Source organism: Rhineura floridana, chromosome 3, assembly GCF_030035675.1.
Source record: "Rhineura floridana isolate rRhiFlo1 chromosome 3, rRhiFlo1.hap2, whole genome shotgun sequence".
Lineage (NCBI taxonomy): Eukaryota > Metazoa > Chordata > Lepidosauria > Squamata > Rhineuridae > Rhineura > Rhineura floridana.
The window spans coordinates 63,221,970-63,239,095 of record NC_084482.1 but is presented as its reverse complement, the minus strand read 5'-3'; the positions used below and the strand labels follow the sequence as shown (position 1 = coordinate 63,239,095).

The 17,126-nt window shown below is 42.1% G+C and overlaps 1 protein-coding gene across 1 annotated transcript in view; it reads left to right on the top strand.

Annotated features, from left to right (window-relative positions):
- The window catches only part of ST6GALNAC1 (ST6 N-acetylgalactosaminide alpha-2,6-sialyltransferase 1), a 38,813-nt gene that overhangs the window by 4,800 nt on the left and 16,887 nt on the right, over nt 1-17,126 (top strand). Inside the window, exons 2-7 of the mRNA XM_061613380.1 lie at nt 4,641-5,358; nt 10,920-11,088; nt 12,251-12,422; nt 15,462-15,600; nt 16,176-16,279; nt 16,951-17,040. Coding sequence (XP_061469364.1) covers nt 4,641-5,358; nt 10,920-11,088; nt 12,251-12,422; nt 15,462-15,600; nt 16,176-16,279; nt 16,951-17,040 — 1,392 coding nt within the window. The remainder of the gene's footprint in view (nt 1-4,640; nt 5,359-10,919; nt 11,089-12,250; nt 12,423-15,461; nt 15,601-16,175; nt 16,280-16,950; nt 17,041-17,126) is intronic.

Below are 17,126 nucleotides of genomic sequence, written 5' to 3'. Positions count from 1 at the left end.
ATTTTAGGTGACAGTTACAAAGGTGCTAAAACCTTGTACTGAAGATGTCAAAAGGACAGAGTGACCTTTAGAACTTATTAAAAAGGGAGGGAAGATAATATAAAATATAATGCCTCTATATCAATCAGTGATAAATCAACCATCAGGTAGCTCCACAGTTGGCTTCAGAATTGTAGTCTAAGAGTTGTTATCAATGGTTTCTTCTCAAAGTAACAAGCAGTCCTGGGCCCAGTGCTCTTCCACATTTTTATTAATGAATGAGGAGGGGCAGGGAATGTTTATCAAATTTGCAGATGATGCAATAGAAGGGGGGATTGCTAATATCCTGGAGGCCAGAAACAACATTAAAAGTGATCTTCATAGGCTGGAGCATTGGGCTGAAAACAACAGAATGAAATTTAACAGGGATAAGTGCAACATTCTACACCTAGGAAAAAGAAACCAAGTGCACAGTTATAAGATGGGAGATACTTGGCTCAGCAATTCTACATGCGAAAAAGATCTTGGAATTGTTGTTGATCACAAACTGAATGTGAGCCAGCAGGGTGATGTGGCTGCAAAAAAGGCAAATGCTATATTAGGCTGCATTAACAGCAGTATAGTTTCCAAATCATGCGAAGTACTAGTTCCCCTCTATTTGATACTGGTTAGGCCTCATCTTGACTACTGCATCCAGATACCACACTTCAAGAAGGATGCAGACAAACTGGAACAGGTTCAGAGGAGGGCAACGAGGATGATCAGGGGACTGGAAACAAAGCCCTATGAGGAGAGACTGAAAGAACTGGGCATGTTTAGCCTTGGGAAGAGAAGACTGAGGGGAGATATGACAGCACTCTTCAAGTATTTGAAAGGCTGTCACACAAAGGAGAATCAGGATCTCTTCTCAATCATCCCAGAGTGCAGGACACAGAACCAACTTACAAGAAACCAGATTTCGGCTGAACATAAGGGAAAACTTCCTAACTGTTAGAGCAATACAACAACAGAACCAATTTCCTAGGGAGGCGGTGGGTGTTCCAATGAGGCCTTCAAGAGGCAGCTGGACAGCCACCTGTCGGGTATTCTTTAACTTGGATTCCTGCATTAACCAGGAGGTTGGACTCAATGGCCTTAGAGGCCCCTTCCAACTCTACTATTCTATGATTCTATGATGTTCATGTAGCTCAAGTAGTGCTACCTGCTGCAGAGGATTAAAGTTACCATTACTGTTTTGGCACAGCAGTCTTTGTAGTCCAGCAGTGATTGCAATAGGGACACACACACACCTTGTGTCTTATTTGGGATGAATCCCTGTTCTGATGTCAGAACACCAATCTCCTCCAAAACGTTTGTGTGGAAGGAAGCTTATAATCCCATCTCAGTTATTCTGAGCCAGGTGGCATGTTACAGCCCTCGTAATGAAGCGCACTCTGGTAGTAGCTCCCCCATGAAAAAGCCATGGTACTTGGTGCCATTTATCCTTTATATATTCCACATTGTGTCAGTGGCTGGCACTGGTGTGGTGGTTTTCCACGGGGACAAGGATATCCCCAGGGGAAATGGTGCTGGCACTGAATGGTTCCTGCAGGAGTGTTTTTCAAATGCTTCCATAATTTTTTTTTCCGGGGGTTAATGTGAAGATCACTGAAGCAAGATTATCAGGGCATATTATACCCTCCATTTGAGGGAAAAAAGCAATAAGAATGGATTCTTGAGCTTTGAGAGACATATTGCGAAGAGAGAGGATATGGCTGAAGCTGGGGGTCCATTTCCTTTAGATGCAGGAGGACAACATGAAGTGGTAAAGCAACTTATATTCATCATCTTAGTTTCTATAAACCTATCTTGTTCATTCACTACTTCTCTTTCCTTTAGCTTTCCGAAACAATATCTAAAACGGGCATTTCCTAAGCAGCAACACTGAATTCTTGTTGTGTCATCAAGGCATCATTCTTATAGGAATACAATGGAGATATATATCTGTGGCAAATCCCCATAGGACTGTGGTTCATTGGGAGATCAGTAATTTTCAACAGTAGAAACAATTTCCCAAGAGGCCAGCACCTCAGCCCATTAGCCAAACACCTGCAATGTTTCTGTCCCGCTTTGGTGAATGACAAATGGGCACATCATGTGCCCTGGCTCCATTTCAAAGCCACAGCAGCTGGGAGAGGATTGATGCATAGAAGCTGGGAGAGGATTGATGCATAGAACCCTCTGGCAATGTGCTAAATCATTATGGATTATTTTCTGGCTAGAAGCTCTTCGGTACATGTGTGCCAACACAACTAACAATTCTAACCACATGCAACTTGCGTAATAGCAGTGGTTACTCTAGACAGCAATAAATGCAGAAGGAACTTCTTTACAAACATTCAGCCCTCCAACAGTGCAGTGAATTGAAAAAAATCCCCTTCACACCTTGAGTTAGTACACCCCACATGAATTTACATATCTGTGTTTACAACCATACCTGTATGGGTGCATTGAGCTCGCCTCCAGTACCCGCAGAGATACGGGTGCAGAAGCTGAAAGCATGGCTACTGGATTGGAGAAGGGAAAGAGCTTCAGTTCACCAGATGATCTTCCCAGCTGTTTCAAGCCATTAACATAACACAAAGAGCAAGGAGCAGAGCTTGGAAAAGTTACTTTTTTGAACTACAACTCCCATCAGCTCAATCCAGTGGCCATGCTGGCTGAGGCTGATGGGAGTTGTAGTTCAAAAAAGTAACTTTTCCAAGCTCTGGCAAGGAGCAAGGATATTACCACAGCATGGTAACTCCTTTCCCAAAAGAATTATTTCTTTAACCTCATACTGTCTTAACGCCTTACTTCAATTGTGCTACATGCATGTTGCTTTCATATGTTTCTCAGGAAGTCTGGTAACAGCATTTTGGGCTGTGAGCACACTGGTCACCTACAGCAAAGGGTTTCCGTTAGCCACGCCTGGAAGAGGACTGGGTTGAACTGCCCATCGGTTGTGCAATCTCTTTTAAGTGAATTTTTAAAAATGCCCTCAAGCTGATCCCACCAGGCTTTACAGTAAAAAAGGGCAGGGTTTGACTAGCATTGTGTGCCCCCATTTTCAGAAGAGAGAGGTGGAAATTACTAGATCAGGAAATGGCTAGAGCAGTCTACACAAACCCTAACAGGCCAGTATAGCTGAATAGCATGGGCTATCATGCCTGGGGAAACCGTGCAGCGGTTCCATTGTATTTTTTTTAAAAAAAAGATTACTTTTCTGAGCTCTGGAAAAAAAGGAAGTTCCTCAGAGACAACATGTGGAGGGTGCTTGTTTCATCCATGACATCATGCAGGTGCCCCATTGCTATTCCACAGTAAATGCCTAGGGTGGGAGCAGTCGATATGGAAAGAGGGGGAGGAGACTTTTAAAAGCCAGGGAAAATAAAGAATAGAACAGGAGGGAAGGAACACTGGTGGGATGGAGAAATGGAACATCTTTATGAGGTCCTAGGGGCTGGAGGTTGCTCTTATGTGTCCTAAATGGATTGGGACCCAGGTGTCCTTGGATCTGCCTACACTCATATCCATCTTCCTGTGATTTAAGAGTGTTTGTTAATGCCCTTCTCCCAGTAGTATAGTGGCAAATTCAGAAGTGTAGGATTCCTTTATGATAGTCATGCTACACCTCCACATACCCACACCCCCTCACTTGCTTCTCATTCTCTGTCATCATCTCCACACTCCACAGTCCTTCCCGTGTGTGCCTTCTCCCATAACAACAGACATCCCTATGAACCAATCAGCATGAAAGGGGAGTCTGTTAGCTGCTGAGAAGAGTCTTCTAAGTAGTTGACTTACCTCCTTTGATTGGCTCCAATCAGCAGGAAAGGACAAGGAAACATGTTAGAAGATTCTTCTCAGTGGCTAACACATTCCTCTTTCATGCTGATTGGCTCATAGGACCCTGCTCCCAAAAAAGTAAGGGGTTTAAGATCCCCTGAGACCCTGGACAACTACACCCCTGCCTTTTCCTAGTGCTGCCTCCTTCAGAGATGCAAATGCTGTGAACTAAGGAGAGGGCCGCATATGTTCTCCCCAAAGAGGCTCACCTGGCTAGCACCAACATCACCATCATTTAAGTGCCAGGCAAAGCCAATTTTATTCGCCCAGGCATTTTTAAGTATGGTTTATCCGTGCACTTTTGGTTTTATCTCTGTGTTTACAGTTTGAGGGGTGTATTTTTGAGTGTTGCATTACTGTGAACTGCTCTGGAATAGTATTTTTGATGAAGGCTGGTGTGTACATATTTTAATTTCAAATAAATATAAAATCCATAGCCGTCCATGCTTAATGCCCTTCTGTAAAAGCAAAACTATGATGCCATGACATCTGTTTATTCACCTGGCTCTTTGTGTGTGTGTTAAAACTCAGCCTCAATGCTTACTTATAAATCTTTTAATTTATAAAATCTCTCTGTCACCTTTCTGCAAAGACGGCATAGAAATCAAAATATCCTACAGAGCAGCCTTTGTCATCCCAGGCACATTATTTGGGAGAATTCATTATAATGGCTCCCACGATGTTATCAACTGTAAGCAACTGTCCAGTAAGCTTCATACAAGAGCAACATCCTGTATAATACACACATGCACACACACATTTTTGGTAACTGTCTCTCTTTAACTACCTTTCAGCCAATTTTCTTATTTTATTCGTGCCACCAACATGCCACAAATAGATATCCAACACACTGCCCCAGAACCAATGACATCAAGGCCTCCAAATGTGAAACGTGGCCCAGGTAGCTCCCCGTTGGAGCAAGATGCTGTTAAGAGATTGGCAGCTAATGGCAGCAACCTGTACACCCAAGAGAAGAATGCAGCCGTCACAGATCCATCAAAATCAACGATGACAGCTGCAGCTAGCAAAAATCATGCTGAGGCTCTAAATGAAACACCAGCAGTAAATAAAGAACAAGGCGAGAAGAAGGTTACACCAACATCAGAATCCAATCCAGAGGAAGAGAAAAATAAACACATGGTGTCAGAACACAAAGGAAAGACGCAAGCAGAGGTTAAATACATGACACCAACATCCAATCAAAAGCAGGCTAAGGAAAAGGTTGCAACAAGAGCATCCAGTCAACAGCTGCCTGAAGGTAGAAGTGTCACACCACCATCTAGTGCAAACCAAACCGAGAGGAAACAATCCAGAGAAATGGGCATTGCTAAAGAGAGCTCTACCAGAGTTGCTTCGCTTTCTGTTGTCATGGTTCACAATGTATCTGTACCTGCTACGCATCTAATTCCTACAGCAGCCCCCAAGAAAAGACTAAAAGCAGCTGACTTCAGATCTGAGCCTCATTGGGACTTCGATGACCAGTATCTCCTGGACAATTCCACTTCAAAATCAGTAAGTGGATACAGAATGACCAGGTCCTAAATCTAAGAACATAAGAACATAAGAAGAGCCTGCTGGATCAGGCCAGTGGCCCATCTAGTCCACCATCCTGTTCTCACAGTGGCCAACCAGGTGCCTGGGGGAAGCCTGCAAGCAGGACCCGAGTGCAAGAACACTCTACCCTCCTGAGGCTTCCAGCAACTGGTTTTCAGAAGCATGCTGCCTCTGACTAGGGTGGCAGAGCACAGCCATCATGGCTAGCAGCCATTGATAGCCCTGTCCTCCATGACTTTGTCTACCACCCACATCTCCTAAAGATACCTTCATTTCATTATTATGCATACAAAAGAATATACCTGCAGACCTGGTATGGGCCAGTTCAGTTATCTATAGTCTGGGGTATAACCAAACAAAAGTGTAAAAGTTACACTTGTAGGTGACATTGTCACCTGTTCTCTTCCCACCTTTTTAATCTTTCCTGGCATTGTAAACCTTTTGGTATGAGGGTTTACCCTGGCCTCGTACAGTGTTTTTAACACCTACTGTGGTTTGAGATGATGATGATAAAATATTTAATAGCTAACTGCACTTGACAATACTTAGGGTCTAGCATGCTGATTGCCTCAACCTCAACTCTGTCAAAAGATCCCAAAGAGATATTGATGGGAAAGTGACAGTCTTGGCCATCCAGAACAGCAAAGTTCCAACAGAGCAAAGCTAGGATTGGAACTTGGATCTCCAAGGGCAAGGTTTGAAATGATTCCACTGGATCCTACACAGTTAATTTTTAAAAGGTAAGAGTAATAATAGCAGTCAAGGACATGAGATTAGCACTGGAAATCCCAGCAGGAGATGAATCTAAGACCTAGCTCTCACTAGGTGATAAATCCTGCTTCTGAGATGTGCACTTTCAAACTTTAGATGAAGATTTAGATTATTGTTCCTACGGGGGGGGGGGAATCCCTGGAAATAGAAAACTGGCATGTCAGGAGAAAAGGTAGGCTAGATACCTTCTGATGTCTAGTTGTCTATATGAAGGAAGATTTTTGTACAGAGGACCAATCAATCATATATGCAATCTGAAGTAATATAGTGTTGACACAGGTTTACCAGCCTAGTGAGAAGGCCTAAAACTCAACATGGCTCTTGGTGCACCACAGAGCATGAGTTATGTTCTTTTAAGACTAAAATGCATTCAGCAGAATTGAAAGAATGTGGCGCCTGTTTTTTAAAAAGCATGTTTCTAGATCTCATGGATGCAAAGACCCATGTGGGCAGTATCCACTAAAAATCCCTCCCCATGGCCCAAAGTCTTTTGCTTTCCGCCTTGACATAACTCCAGTCCTCCAAACCATTTTTTAAAACCCCTAAAAAAACCCAAATTCTGTTAAAAACAAACAAAACCTAGCAACTAACTATGTGGGAAAATAAAGCGTATGTGACTTTCTTCAAATTTACCAAAGTTGTGTAGTTTATTTGTTAGAAGAGGTTTGACTGTCTAATGGCAGAAACTGAGAGTTTTTTTACAAAAAGGAAAACATCACCAAAGAGCAAGTTAATCATGAAACATTTTTAAGTGTAGAATTTATGAAATCCCAATCTAAATGTTTACAACTTGAAACTTTTTTGAATTTCAATTTTTCAGACACGGCTTTTATCAACATACTTGGAGGTGCACCAGTAGATTTTTTAAAAATTTAATATGGTTGGCTGGATTAGAGATATCCTGGCAAGTCCTTCAACACCTGCACAAATCTTCTCATTTCTCTGCATAGATGGTGACACAGAACAGGAGGTTTGAAATATATTTGAGCCTTTTCTGTGTATTAAAGGCTGACTTTAAGAGAACTTGAATGAGCTTTCTGGCCAATGTAGGTTTTACAGTCATATTATTATTATTATTATTTATTTAATTTGTATCCCGCCCTTCCTCCCAGCAGGAGCCCAGGGCGGCAAACGAGGCACTAAAAACACTTTAAAACATCATAAAAACAAATCTTAAAATACATTAAGACAAAAGAGCGTTAAAAACATTTTAAAAACTTTTTTTAAAGGGTTAAAAACATTATTAAAAAACATATTAAACAATTCTGACACAGACACAGACTGGGATAGGTCTCAACTTAAAAGGCTTGTTGAAAAAGAAAAGTCTTCAAAAGGCGCCAAAAAGATAGCAGAGATGGTGCCTGCCTCATATTCAAAGGGAGGGAGTTCCACAGGGTAGGTGCTGCCACACTAAAGGTCCGTTCCTATATTGTACAGAACAAACCTACTGATAAGATGGTATCTGCAGGAGGCCCTCACCTGCAGAGCACAGTGATCGACTGGGTATATAAGGGGTAAGACGGTCTTTCAGGTATCCTGGTCCTGAGCTATATAGGGCTTTGTACACCAAAACTAGAACCTTGAACTTGGCCCGGTAGCAAATGATAAAGCAATTTAAATGTATGAATATGTATTGAAGATATATTGTGGAAAGCTCTGCCAACTAGGGCTCCTTTTTTTTTTTTTTTTACAATAATTTTTATTCAAATTTTCATAAAACATACATAACAAAATCATAAAACATTCAAAGACAAAAAACAAAACAAAACAAAAATGATTAAACAAAAAAATAAAATGTTGACTTCCCATTTGTCGCAGATCAAATCAGTTATAGGTCTACAATATATAACAATCCTGTCTCTTAAATTATATTATAAGATCACTTTCCTCCAGTAGTTATCTTAATTAATCATCAAATCTCATAAACATTACTTTATTCTTTCCACAAAAAGTCAAAGAGAGGTTTCAATTCTTTAAGAAATATATCTATCAATTTTTCTCCAAATAAACATGTCGATTAATCCATCTCGTTAATAATAATAATAATCTTATTGTCATAACCATAGTCCAAATAAACATATCGATTAATCCATCTCATCAAAATCTGTTAGGTCCAATAATTTCAATAGCCATTATTCCATTATCCATATTAATTCCATCTTCCATCTTCAATAGTCCTGTTAAGTCCAGTAATGTCAGTGTCCAATCTTCCATTATCAGTATTCCATAATAATCTTGCTGTCATAGCCATAGTCATATAATAAGAGTCTGATGGGAATTTCCTCTATCCCAAATATTTTCTTGCCATCGATTCTGAATAAGTTGCTGAAATATTGTTGTAAAGTCATATCTCTGTTCTTCTTTTTTACAAAATGCACTGGCTCTTCTCTTGAGAGTTTTTCCATTGTCACATGGCTGCAGTTAATTCCATAGATTTTCTCTATATCAAGCTCCATCATGTCATTCCAGTCCAGAAGATTATCCAAGCCATTGATAACTTTATCTCTAATATCTTCATTAATTTCTTCAGAGATAACGTTAAATTCCAAACAGTAGATTTTATTTCTAATATCCATAAACTCCAGATCTTTTTCCAATTCCACATTTGTTCCAATCTCCAGGGCTTGTATCTTCCCTTTATTTTTTCTTTTCTCATCTCTGATCTCATTCTCCTCTCTCACAGGATCCCCTATTTCTTTAAGCTCCTGTGTCATTTTGCTCAGTTCAATTTTCAGCTCCTTACTGCCCTGTCGCAGGGTTTGTTTCGTTATCTCAATCTCATCCATTATTTTCTGAAACATAATTACTTCCAGATTCTCAGCCACTTTCTTGATTGCCATTTTTAAAACCACGAAAACAAAACAAAACAAAAATAAAGAAGAACCACTTCTTATTTCAACAACAATTGAGTTAATATTCCAGGCTTGATGACATCACAGTATAAACAGAGCAGCCTGCCTTATCTCTCTATGTTCAAGAACACAAAACAAATTTAGTTTCCAGCATCAAAACAGTTAGTGGCGTCGTGAAGAAGCAGATTCGTCAAAATAAAATAGACCAAAAAGAGAATAGTCCCAGACAATATAATGTTCCTCGGAATAGAAATCCCTCTTCTGTTTATATCTTTAGAATGCACTTCCGGGACAGCTTTTTGCAATAGAAACAGAGATAAGCTGTTAATTTCGTGAATAACAGAGAAGAGTTATAGCTCACCCAGAAGTTCTTTAAAGCTGATTCATTTGACAAATCTCTTTTTGCTGCAACAATTTAAACCAAGTAAAAAAAATAATAGAAAGAAGGGTGCTTGCCTGTTAGTCCGTTTTCTCTTTGAAGAAAAGATAAACGTATCGCATTAATCAGATAGAGCTTGTTCGGAAGTCCGTCCGGCATTGCTGGCTGGACCTTTTCTCATAAATTAATGAAATCCAGTCCTCCCAACAAAAACAGGCTTTTGAGGTTGATCTCTACGTTTCTCCCTGCCCGGGAGAAATTTCATCAGTCAAAAAAAAAAAATGTTCTGACTGATTTATATCTGCATAAGCTTCTTTTGAGGCGGCAGCCCGTCTCAAAAGCAGGCACAAGCGAAGTCACCCTTTCCGGAAGTCCCCAACTAGGGCTCCTTGTGTATCTTTGGGAATCAGAGCCCTAATTGCTTCCTCAAATAATTAAGTAGTTATTTGTTTATAACAAAGTGAGGTAACCCAGCAAAACAACAGCTCTAAGTATTCAAAGCCTCACTAGTTAGAATCATATGAGGAGGAGGGAATGGGCTACCTAGTCATGGTCCTGCCCCTTCCATCAAGTCCCTACTACCTTCCACATCTAGGGTGGCCAGATGAAAAAAGAGGATGGGGCTTTATAATGCTAGAGAATCTGGTCTGTGTTTTATGTGTTCCAGTTCACCAGAGTCTGGAGTTTCAGGCCAGGTTTTACACAGAGCTGGGAACTCTAGAGCCTAGATCTGGCAGTGGTTGCAAAATATAGATTTCTGGTGGATTCTTCTCATGCCTAATGTGTGTTAGGTTTTGTTCTCAATAAACTGGTTTGGTCGCTATCCTTTGTGTAAAGATTGCATTTTAGAAATGTTTGCACCTTTAACAGTTGTGTAAAAAAGGGACTTTCACAGGTATAGTGGGTTTGCCATACCTTCTTCTCCCACCCACCCCCCGGCCACCCTTTGCATGCATTGGAGGGCAAAGGTCTGCTGCTGGGGGCGGACTATTATCCTTGTATAGGCTCCTCACCCCAATGCTATTTAGAAACCTGCACAGTTACTGCAGGCCTTCACCCTCCAATGTGCAAGAGCAGCAGCAGGCCTAGGTTATGGGGATGTAATGTAGGGTGTGGGGCCAACCACCTTAAGCCCTCTTTCCCTCTCATCGCCTGAGGACGCAAACAACTGAATTAGGCTAAAGTGTCAGAGCAACAAAAGCAGAACCCTGACACTCACAAAAATGGCTGCTGGGCCTGCTTTAACTCTTAGAACATGTGACACCAGAAAACATATATATTTGGAGAAACTTTCTTAAATCACATTAGTTATATTAATTGTATGCTGTTTGTTACATTAACAATATTGTGTCAGATGATCTCATTGATAGAAAGTTGCTATTGACTCGTGTTTTTTCTCGTTTGCCGCCCTGGGCTCCTGAGAGGAAGGGCAGGATAGAAATTTAAGACGTAATAATAATGAATTTGATTTATCAGATAAACACCTAACTTCATTTTGCCCTTTTTCGTATTTCAAGAGCTGCCCCGATTCTCTGCGGGTCAAGGCTGCCAAATCTGATTGGCTAAAGGATCGTTTCCTGCCCAACATCACACTCTTCATGGACAGGAGTCACTTCAGTGGCCGCGAGTGGGAGCGTCTGGAGCATTTTGCCCCACCCTATGGTTTCATGGAGCTTAATTACTCATGTGAGCAACTCTTTAAAGGGGGATGCAGAAAGACCTAAGGGCCAAAGGTTTTTCTCTCTAGAAGGAGGAGTTGCAGGTCTTGTATTGAGAAGACTATCAGTCTTTCAAATTCCCCATAACAGAGAACCTGCTCCTTGTTTCCCTGTCTTGCAAAAAAGGAATTGTGAGGAATTTTGCAGAAACCCAGGATTAGGAGAAACACATTCACTTAGATTCTTTAGATGTGTGTTTGCATCAGCAGCTACTGAAAGATTTCTGCAAAGAAGCAGGAGGTGGCAAACTGTTGGTTATTTCAATGATGATGATTTTAACCAGCGGAGGGCACTATTGGATTTTCAACTTCTAGTGCCAAAATGTCATTAGCCAAGCTGGCCTTAGCAGGAATTGATTGGGCAGATGTAAAAGAGGACAGAGTTTAATGGTTGGGCAGAAGAGGGAATTGGGTAGCTACACCTGCTGAAATTTTTTCTTCTGCCCGTCTGTTAAAGATGCAGACGCCCCTTCCTCCTTGGATCTGCCTTCTCTAAGCAGCAGGTGCCTGTGCACTCCAGGTATGTTTGCACATGTAGTAATGGGTGAACTTCTGCTATAGATCATCACTGCAAATGCATCCTTAAAGTAGTAAACTATAGGAGGAGACTCCTTTGTTGAGAGGGGCTTTCTCCTATAGCAGGAGTGGAGAACTTCTGGCCCATCGGACCAATTTGATGTATGGCGCAGGTCCACAATTTGCCTATTTTCACTTAAACCATGCCATGTCATGTCATATCAGGTGACGCACAGGTGGAGGCGCAGCTGCCAATGCACAATTGGGAGCCTTAAACAATTGGGAGTGTAGTTTAACTTCTGGCCCATCGGACCAATTTGATGTATCCTGGATTCCCCCACCCTCGTCACTGACATCACTGTAACTATCAGCCAATAGGCACTGACTTCAAGACCTGCTTTTCTGCTAGGATTGGAAGACTACAGAGTTCTCCATGGCTTGAAGTCAGCATCTACTGCCTGATAGGTGCTGACTTCAAGTTCCTCTTTCTGTGGGAAATTCAGTAGTGCAGCTGATCCCAGCTGGCTTGCTCACCCCTTGCCAATGCACAGAGCTCAGAGCTATGCTTTAACTGTTTGCCCTTCATACTGAATAATGATGCCTTTTGTCTTCCAGTGGTAAAAGAAGTCATAACCATGCTTCCCTCTAAACCCTACCACCAAGTTCTCTTGGCACAAAACAGCAGCTGGCCTTCCAGGTGCATCAGCTGCGCAGTGGTAGGAAATGGGGGAATACTGAACAACTCTAGAATGGGCCAGGAGATCGACTCCCATGATTACGTTTTCCGGTAAGAGGAACTTTTCTGTGATGTTCCCCTGTCTATTTTTAAAAGTCATGCCTTGTCCTTTCTTAAAATATATATACTACAAAACCTAAGCAACAGGAAACGGTGACAGAAAACAAGTCTATAAAGCGTAATCCATAAAAGCAGCAAAAGATAAAACAATAATTAAAACTGGCATCTCCGCTAAGTAGCATAAACTCATCTTGGCCAGTTATGATAAACAGATGTTATAGGCCAGGGGTGAGCGACCTCTGGTGCACAGCCCAAACTTGGCCGCACAAGGCCATGTTACCCAAACCACATCCACCTGCTCCACCCCTGATATAATATGTGATATCAGGTATGAGATGGGTATTGATGTGGTTTCAAAGGAACAATTGGCTTAAAGTGACCTCCCAGTTGTTCCTCTGCTGCTGAAGCAAGGCGCGCTCCCATTACCCATCAGCTGATGGGTGGTGAAGGCACACCTCGCTCTGGGAGGGAGAAGCTGTTTCCATTGAAACTAGTGCTAAAATGGAGATGTTCGCCTCCATTTTAACAGCAGTTTCAATGGAAACCACTCCTCGTTCCTGGGGGGCTTTCAAATAGCCCCATGCTGCACTTTGAAGTCCCAGCAACTGGGACCAGGGGTGTAGTCATCTAGGGATGCGGGGGTCGTAATCCCATTACTTTTTTGGGAGCAGGGTCCCAGCCAGGTCCCCCCAGCCAATCAGCATGAAAAGGGAGCTTGTTAGCCACTGAGAAGAGTGCTTGTCCTTTCATGCTGATTGGAGCAAATGAGAATGAAAGGAAGTGAGCCAGCCACTCAGAAAACTCTTCTCAGTAGCTAACACAGAGCCTCTCCTTTCATGCTGATTGGCTCGCGAGATGTCTGGGAGAGCAGAGGAGACAAGGGAAAGTGGAAAAGGGAGCATGGGTGTGAGGGATGTGTGGCATGACTATGAATGTGGGCTGCCCTGCCTACCTGACAAACTTGGCCCGCCAGGATTGGGAAAGTAAGGATCTGATGCACAGTCCAAAAAAGGTTCCCCACCCCTGTTATATGCCAAAAGCACTTCTAGAAAGAATGGTCTTTACAATCTACTAAAATGCTGTAAGATGAACTTCCATCAAGAGGAGGGAATTCCAGAGCCTTGGTGTGACTATGGAATAAAGGCCCTCTCCTTGGTCACTGTCCAACATGCTTTGGGGATAGTTGGGACACTTAAAAGACAGCCTCTGATGATAATCTTAATAAGCAGGCAGTTTGAGACTTTGGATATTCTGGCCCTAAAATGGATAAGGCAGCGTTTCTCAACTAGTGGGCAACCAGATGTTGTTGGACCACAGTTCCCATCTTTCCTGACCATTGGCAATGCTGGCTGAGGCTGATGGGAGTTGTGGTCCAACAACATCTGGTGGCCTACTAGTTGGGAAAGGCTGGGATAAGGCCTTAAAGGTAATCTCCACCAGAAGCAAATTGGAAGCCAGTGTAGCTCTTTCAAGAAAGGAACGAAATGCTGTTGATTGAGAAGTCCTGATTAATGAATTGGTTGCCATGGTCTGGATTAATTGAAGTTTCTGGATCCTTTTCAGAGGCAGTCCCACGTAGAGCATGTTGCAGTAGTCCAGATATAATGTAATTAAGGCATGCGTTAGCATAGCAAGATCCATAATGTCCAGAAGTTGGAACACTGGCCTTAGCTCAGCAAAGGCACTCCTGGCAAACACCTGAGCATTCAGGTTCAAAGCTGGATCCATGAGTACCCTCAAATTATAAGCCTGTGTTAGTAAGGCAAGAGTAGCTAATGTGGTCACTTCCAGATGTTGTTTGACTTCAACTCCCATCAGCCCCAGCCAGCATGGCCAATGGTCAGGGATGATGGGAATCGTAGTCCTACAACATCTGGAGGGCACTACATCGGCTAAGCCTATATTAAAGGGAGTGCAGCCCCATCTAACACAACTTGAATCTTTATTTCCAGATCAGTTGTGTTCCTGTCCAGGAGGATCTCTTTCTGGACTGGGCTTCAATTTGTTAACCTACATCCAGTCCATTGCACTAGTTCAGAACCTCAACAGTCCTCTTGGACTCAGAAAGGAGAGGTGTCCTTGAGTGTCATCTCCACATTGAGGTTCTAGTAATTCTCCTCTGTTTATGGATATGTGAATCCTGTGAGAGGGTCTCAGGGGAAAGGAGAAGGTTTTGTCCAGCTTCTATTTCTTCCTGCTCCTCCTTGATAATATTAGTTTTGCCAAGATAGGAACCAGAACTGGATCTGCCTTGATCTTGCCTTCTTATCTAAGAAACGTAGCATGGCTATTGCTGTGGCCTGTCACTTGGCAATTTGGGTGACCACATCTTGAAAGCGTAAAACTGAGACTTCCTCCAAGCCCAGTTGGGGATGCCAGAGCAGCCTTCAACTTATCAGCTCATGGGAGGGAAGGAGACTGTGTTTCATACATATTCAAGTCACCTCTTGGAATCTGCAGGAAACATGTAGCTCTGGATATTGGATCTAAACTATTCCTTAAATCCCAGGGATAGGGTGGTTTCACCAATACTGTTGGTTCCCCCTCCCAGGGCAGTTAGCTTGCAAAATCTGAAAGGTATGGTTCTAAACCAAATGCAATGCAAACAAAACTGCCTCCCTTCAGAGCAACGGTTGTTGACATTTTTTATATTCAAAGTTTTAAGAGATTTCAGCAGTTTCTATACATTTATTGCCAGTACCTACATGTGAATTCCATGTAAGTGTATTTGGAGTATTCTCCAAATGTCAGTATTCTAGCAACTATCCATTATCCTTCAACTCTTTGCATATGTGCAATTACCATGGCTCTGACTGAGTTTAATTGTTCTGGCTTATAGAAAACTGAAATATCTTAGATATCTTTAACCTTTGGAACTCCCTTCCTCTAGAAACTTGGCAAAGCCCAAGTCAGTTATTTTATATTGAACACTGAAAATTACCCTCCCCAACATACAGTGCATAGTGAAATCCAGTGATGAGGAGCTCCTACCTGCCTAACTTTGCAATTCAATATGGTCTCTTTGGCCAGGGTGAATGGGGCTGTGACCAAAGGTTATGAGAAAGACGTAGGCACAAGAACGTCCTTCTATGGATTTACAGCCTACTCCTTAGTGTCTTCTGTTATGTTACTGGGGAAGAATGGATTCAAGAAAATCCCCATGGGAAAGGTAAGGCAGATACCATACGGTATATTATGTTTTTTTTTGAGGGGGGGGATTTAGATGAGGAAAATGATGGAGAGGGAAAGGTTTATCCCCCCTCTCCAAACTCCACATTAAAACCTAAGCACTGTTTCCTCATACTGTGAGCATTAATCACCTAGTGACATTAGGCTTGGCAGTAGATGAGCTTTTAGGCCTTGTGTGTGCTTTATGTCAGAGCAATGTCCAGTCACTATAGTACCCAGGTCAGTACTTCAGAGAGTACATAAGCAGCACCTGGTTTACACTGATTTAGAATAGCCTGAATCATCTCCAGATTCTTAAATCAGCATTCCACATTTTGCAGGCTGTTCCATTTTCTCCCCTCTTTTGTTTTGACCCTGTTCTGCTATTCTGAAAAGCTGAAGTTGGCCTTGCATCATTTACATAAATTATTCAGAATGAGGTCTGGAGCAGAATTTGGATTTTGTTTGGCCAGCACAGAGTGTGCCCAATCCTGTCCATTCATTAGATGTGCTCTGGCAGTGCTTATGTTCCATCTGCTATGCCTGCTACCAGCATACGTGTGGTGTGTTTCCTAGGAGATCAAATACCTTCATTTTCTGGAAGGGGAAAGAGATTACGAATGGCTGAAAGCTCTTCTGCTGAACAAGAAAGTCAGGAAGGGATTTTTGGACGTCTATGGGTGAGAGATACTGATTTTTTTCCCCTGAGCCCTTTTCAGAACCATGTTCCTTAAACTTTTTACAGTTTTAGTTCTTCTTGACGGAAGGCTCTGCACAACTGACTGCTGATCACCCCTAGCTAACAACATCCCAGCTACAAGCAGACAGTGATTATAATAATTTTATTGCCTCTTCTCTTTGATGGAAAATATACAATAGTGTCTCCTCCTAGCATCTTGTGAACTTCATAAAGCATGCAATGCGTTGGAAACTCCTGGTATTGGTAAATGCATTCTTCATGCACATACCATTATGATCCTTGGTATGTATTGCTTTTCCTTTCCCAGACCCTGTTGAGGGTTTTTTTAAGGAAAATTCTCACTCCCTGCAAAAGAATGAGTTTTTTCTGCTTCTTTCACAAGGAGTAGGGGAACTTTGCAAAAGATTTTGAGCTAGGGGGCAGGGGGCATCTGCTCACTTCAGGAACTGAACAAGTTGGCCAAAGGCTCTTTATTTAGTTCAAACATTGTAAAGAAAAAGCCTCTGCATTTATGTGTGTGTGCATGTGCATGCATGCGCTAAATAGTAACAGCCTACATCATCAGCCTACTCAATAGGAAAATTGGCCAAACCTCTTCTGGTTTGAATTGCACATGCTTGGCCTAAAAGGTATTTTTGTTTCCTTTCCCAGGCCAAACCCCCGGGATAAATTTGATAACAATTTCATCCTGGATAAATACTTTGTGATTCATCCAGATTTTCTCAGATACATGAAAAACAGGTACGTGGTATGTGAAAACTTGAAAAATAAGGGACACTGTGGAATTGCAAGGTCAAAATAAGTGGAGTTGCCAGAATTAGTATCCA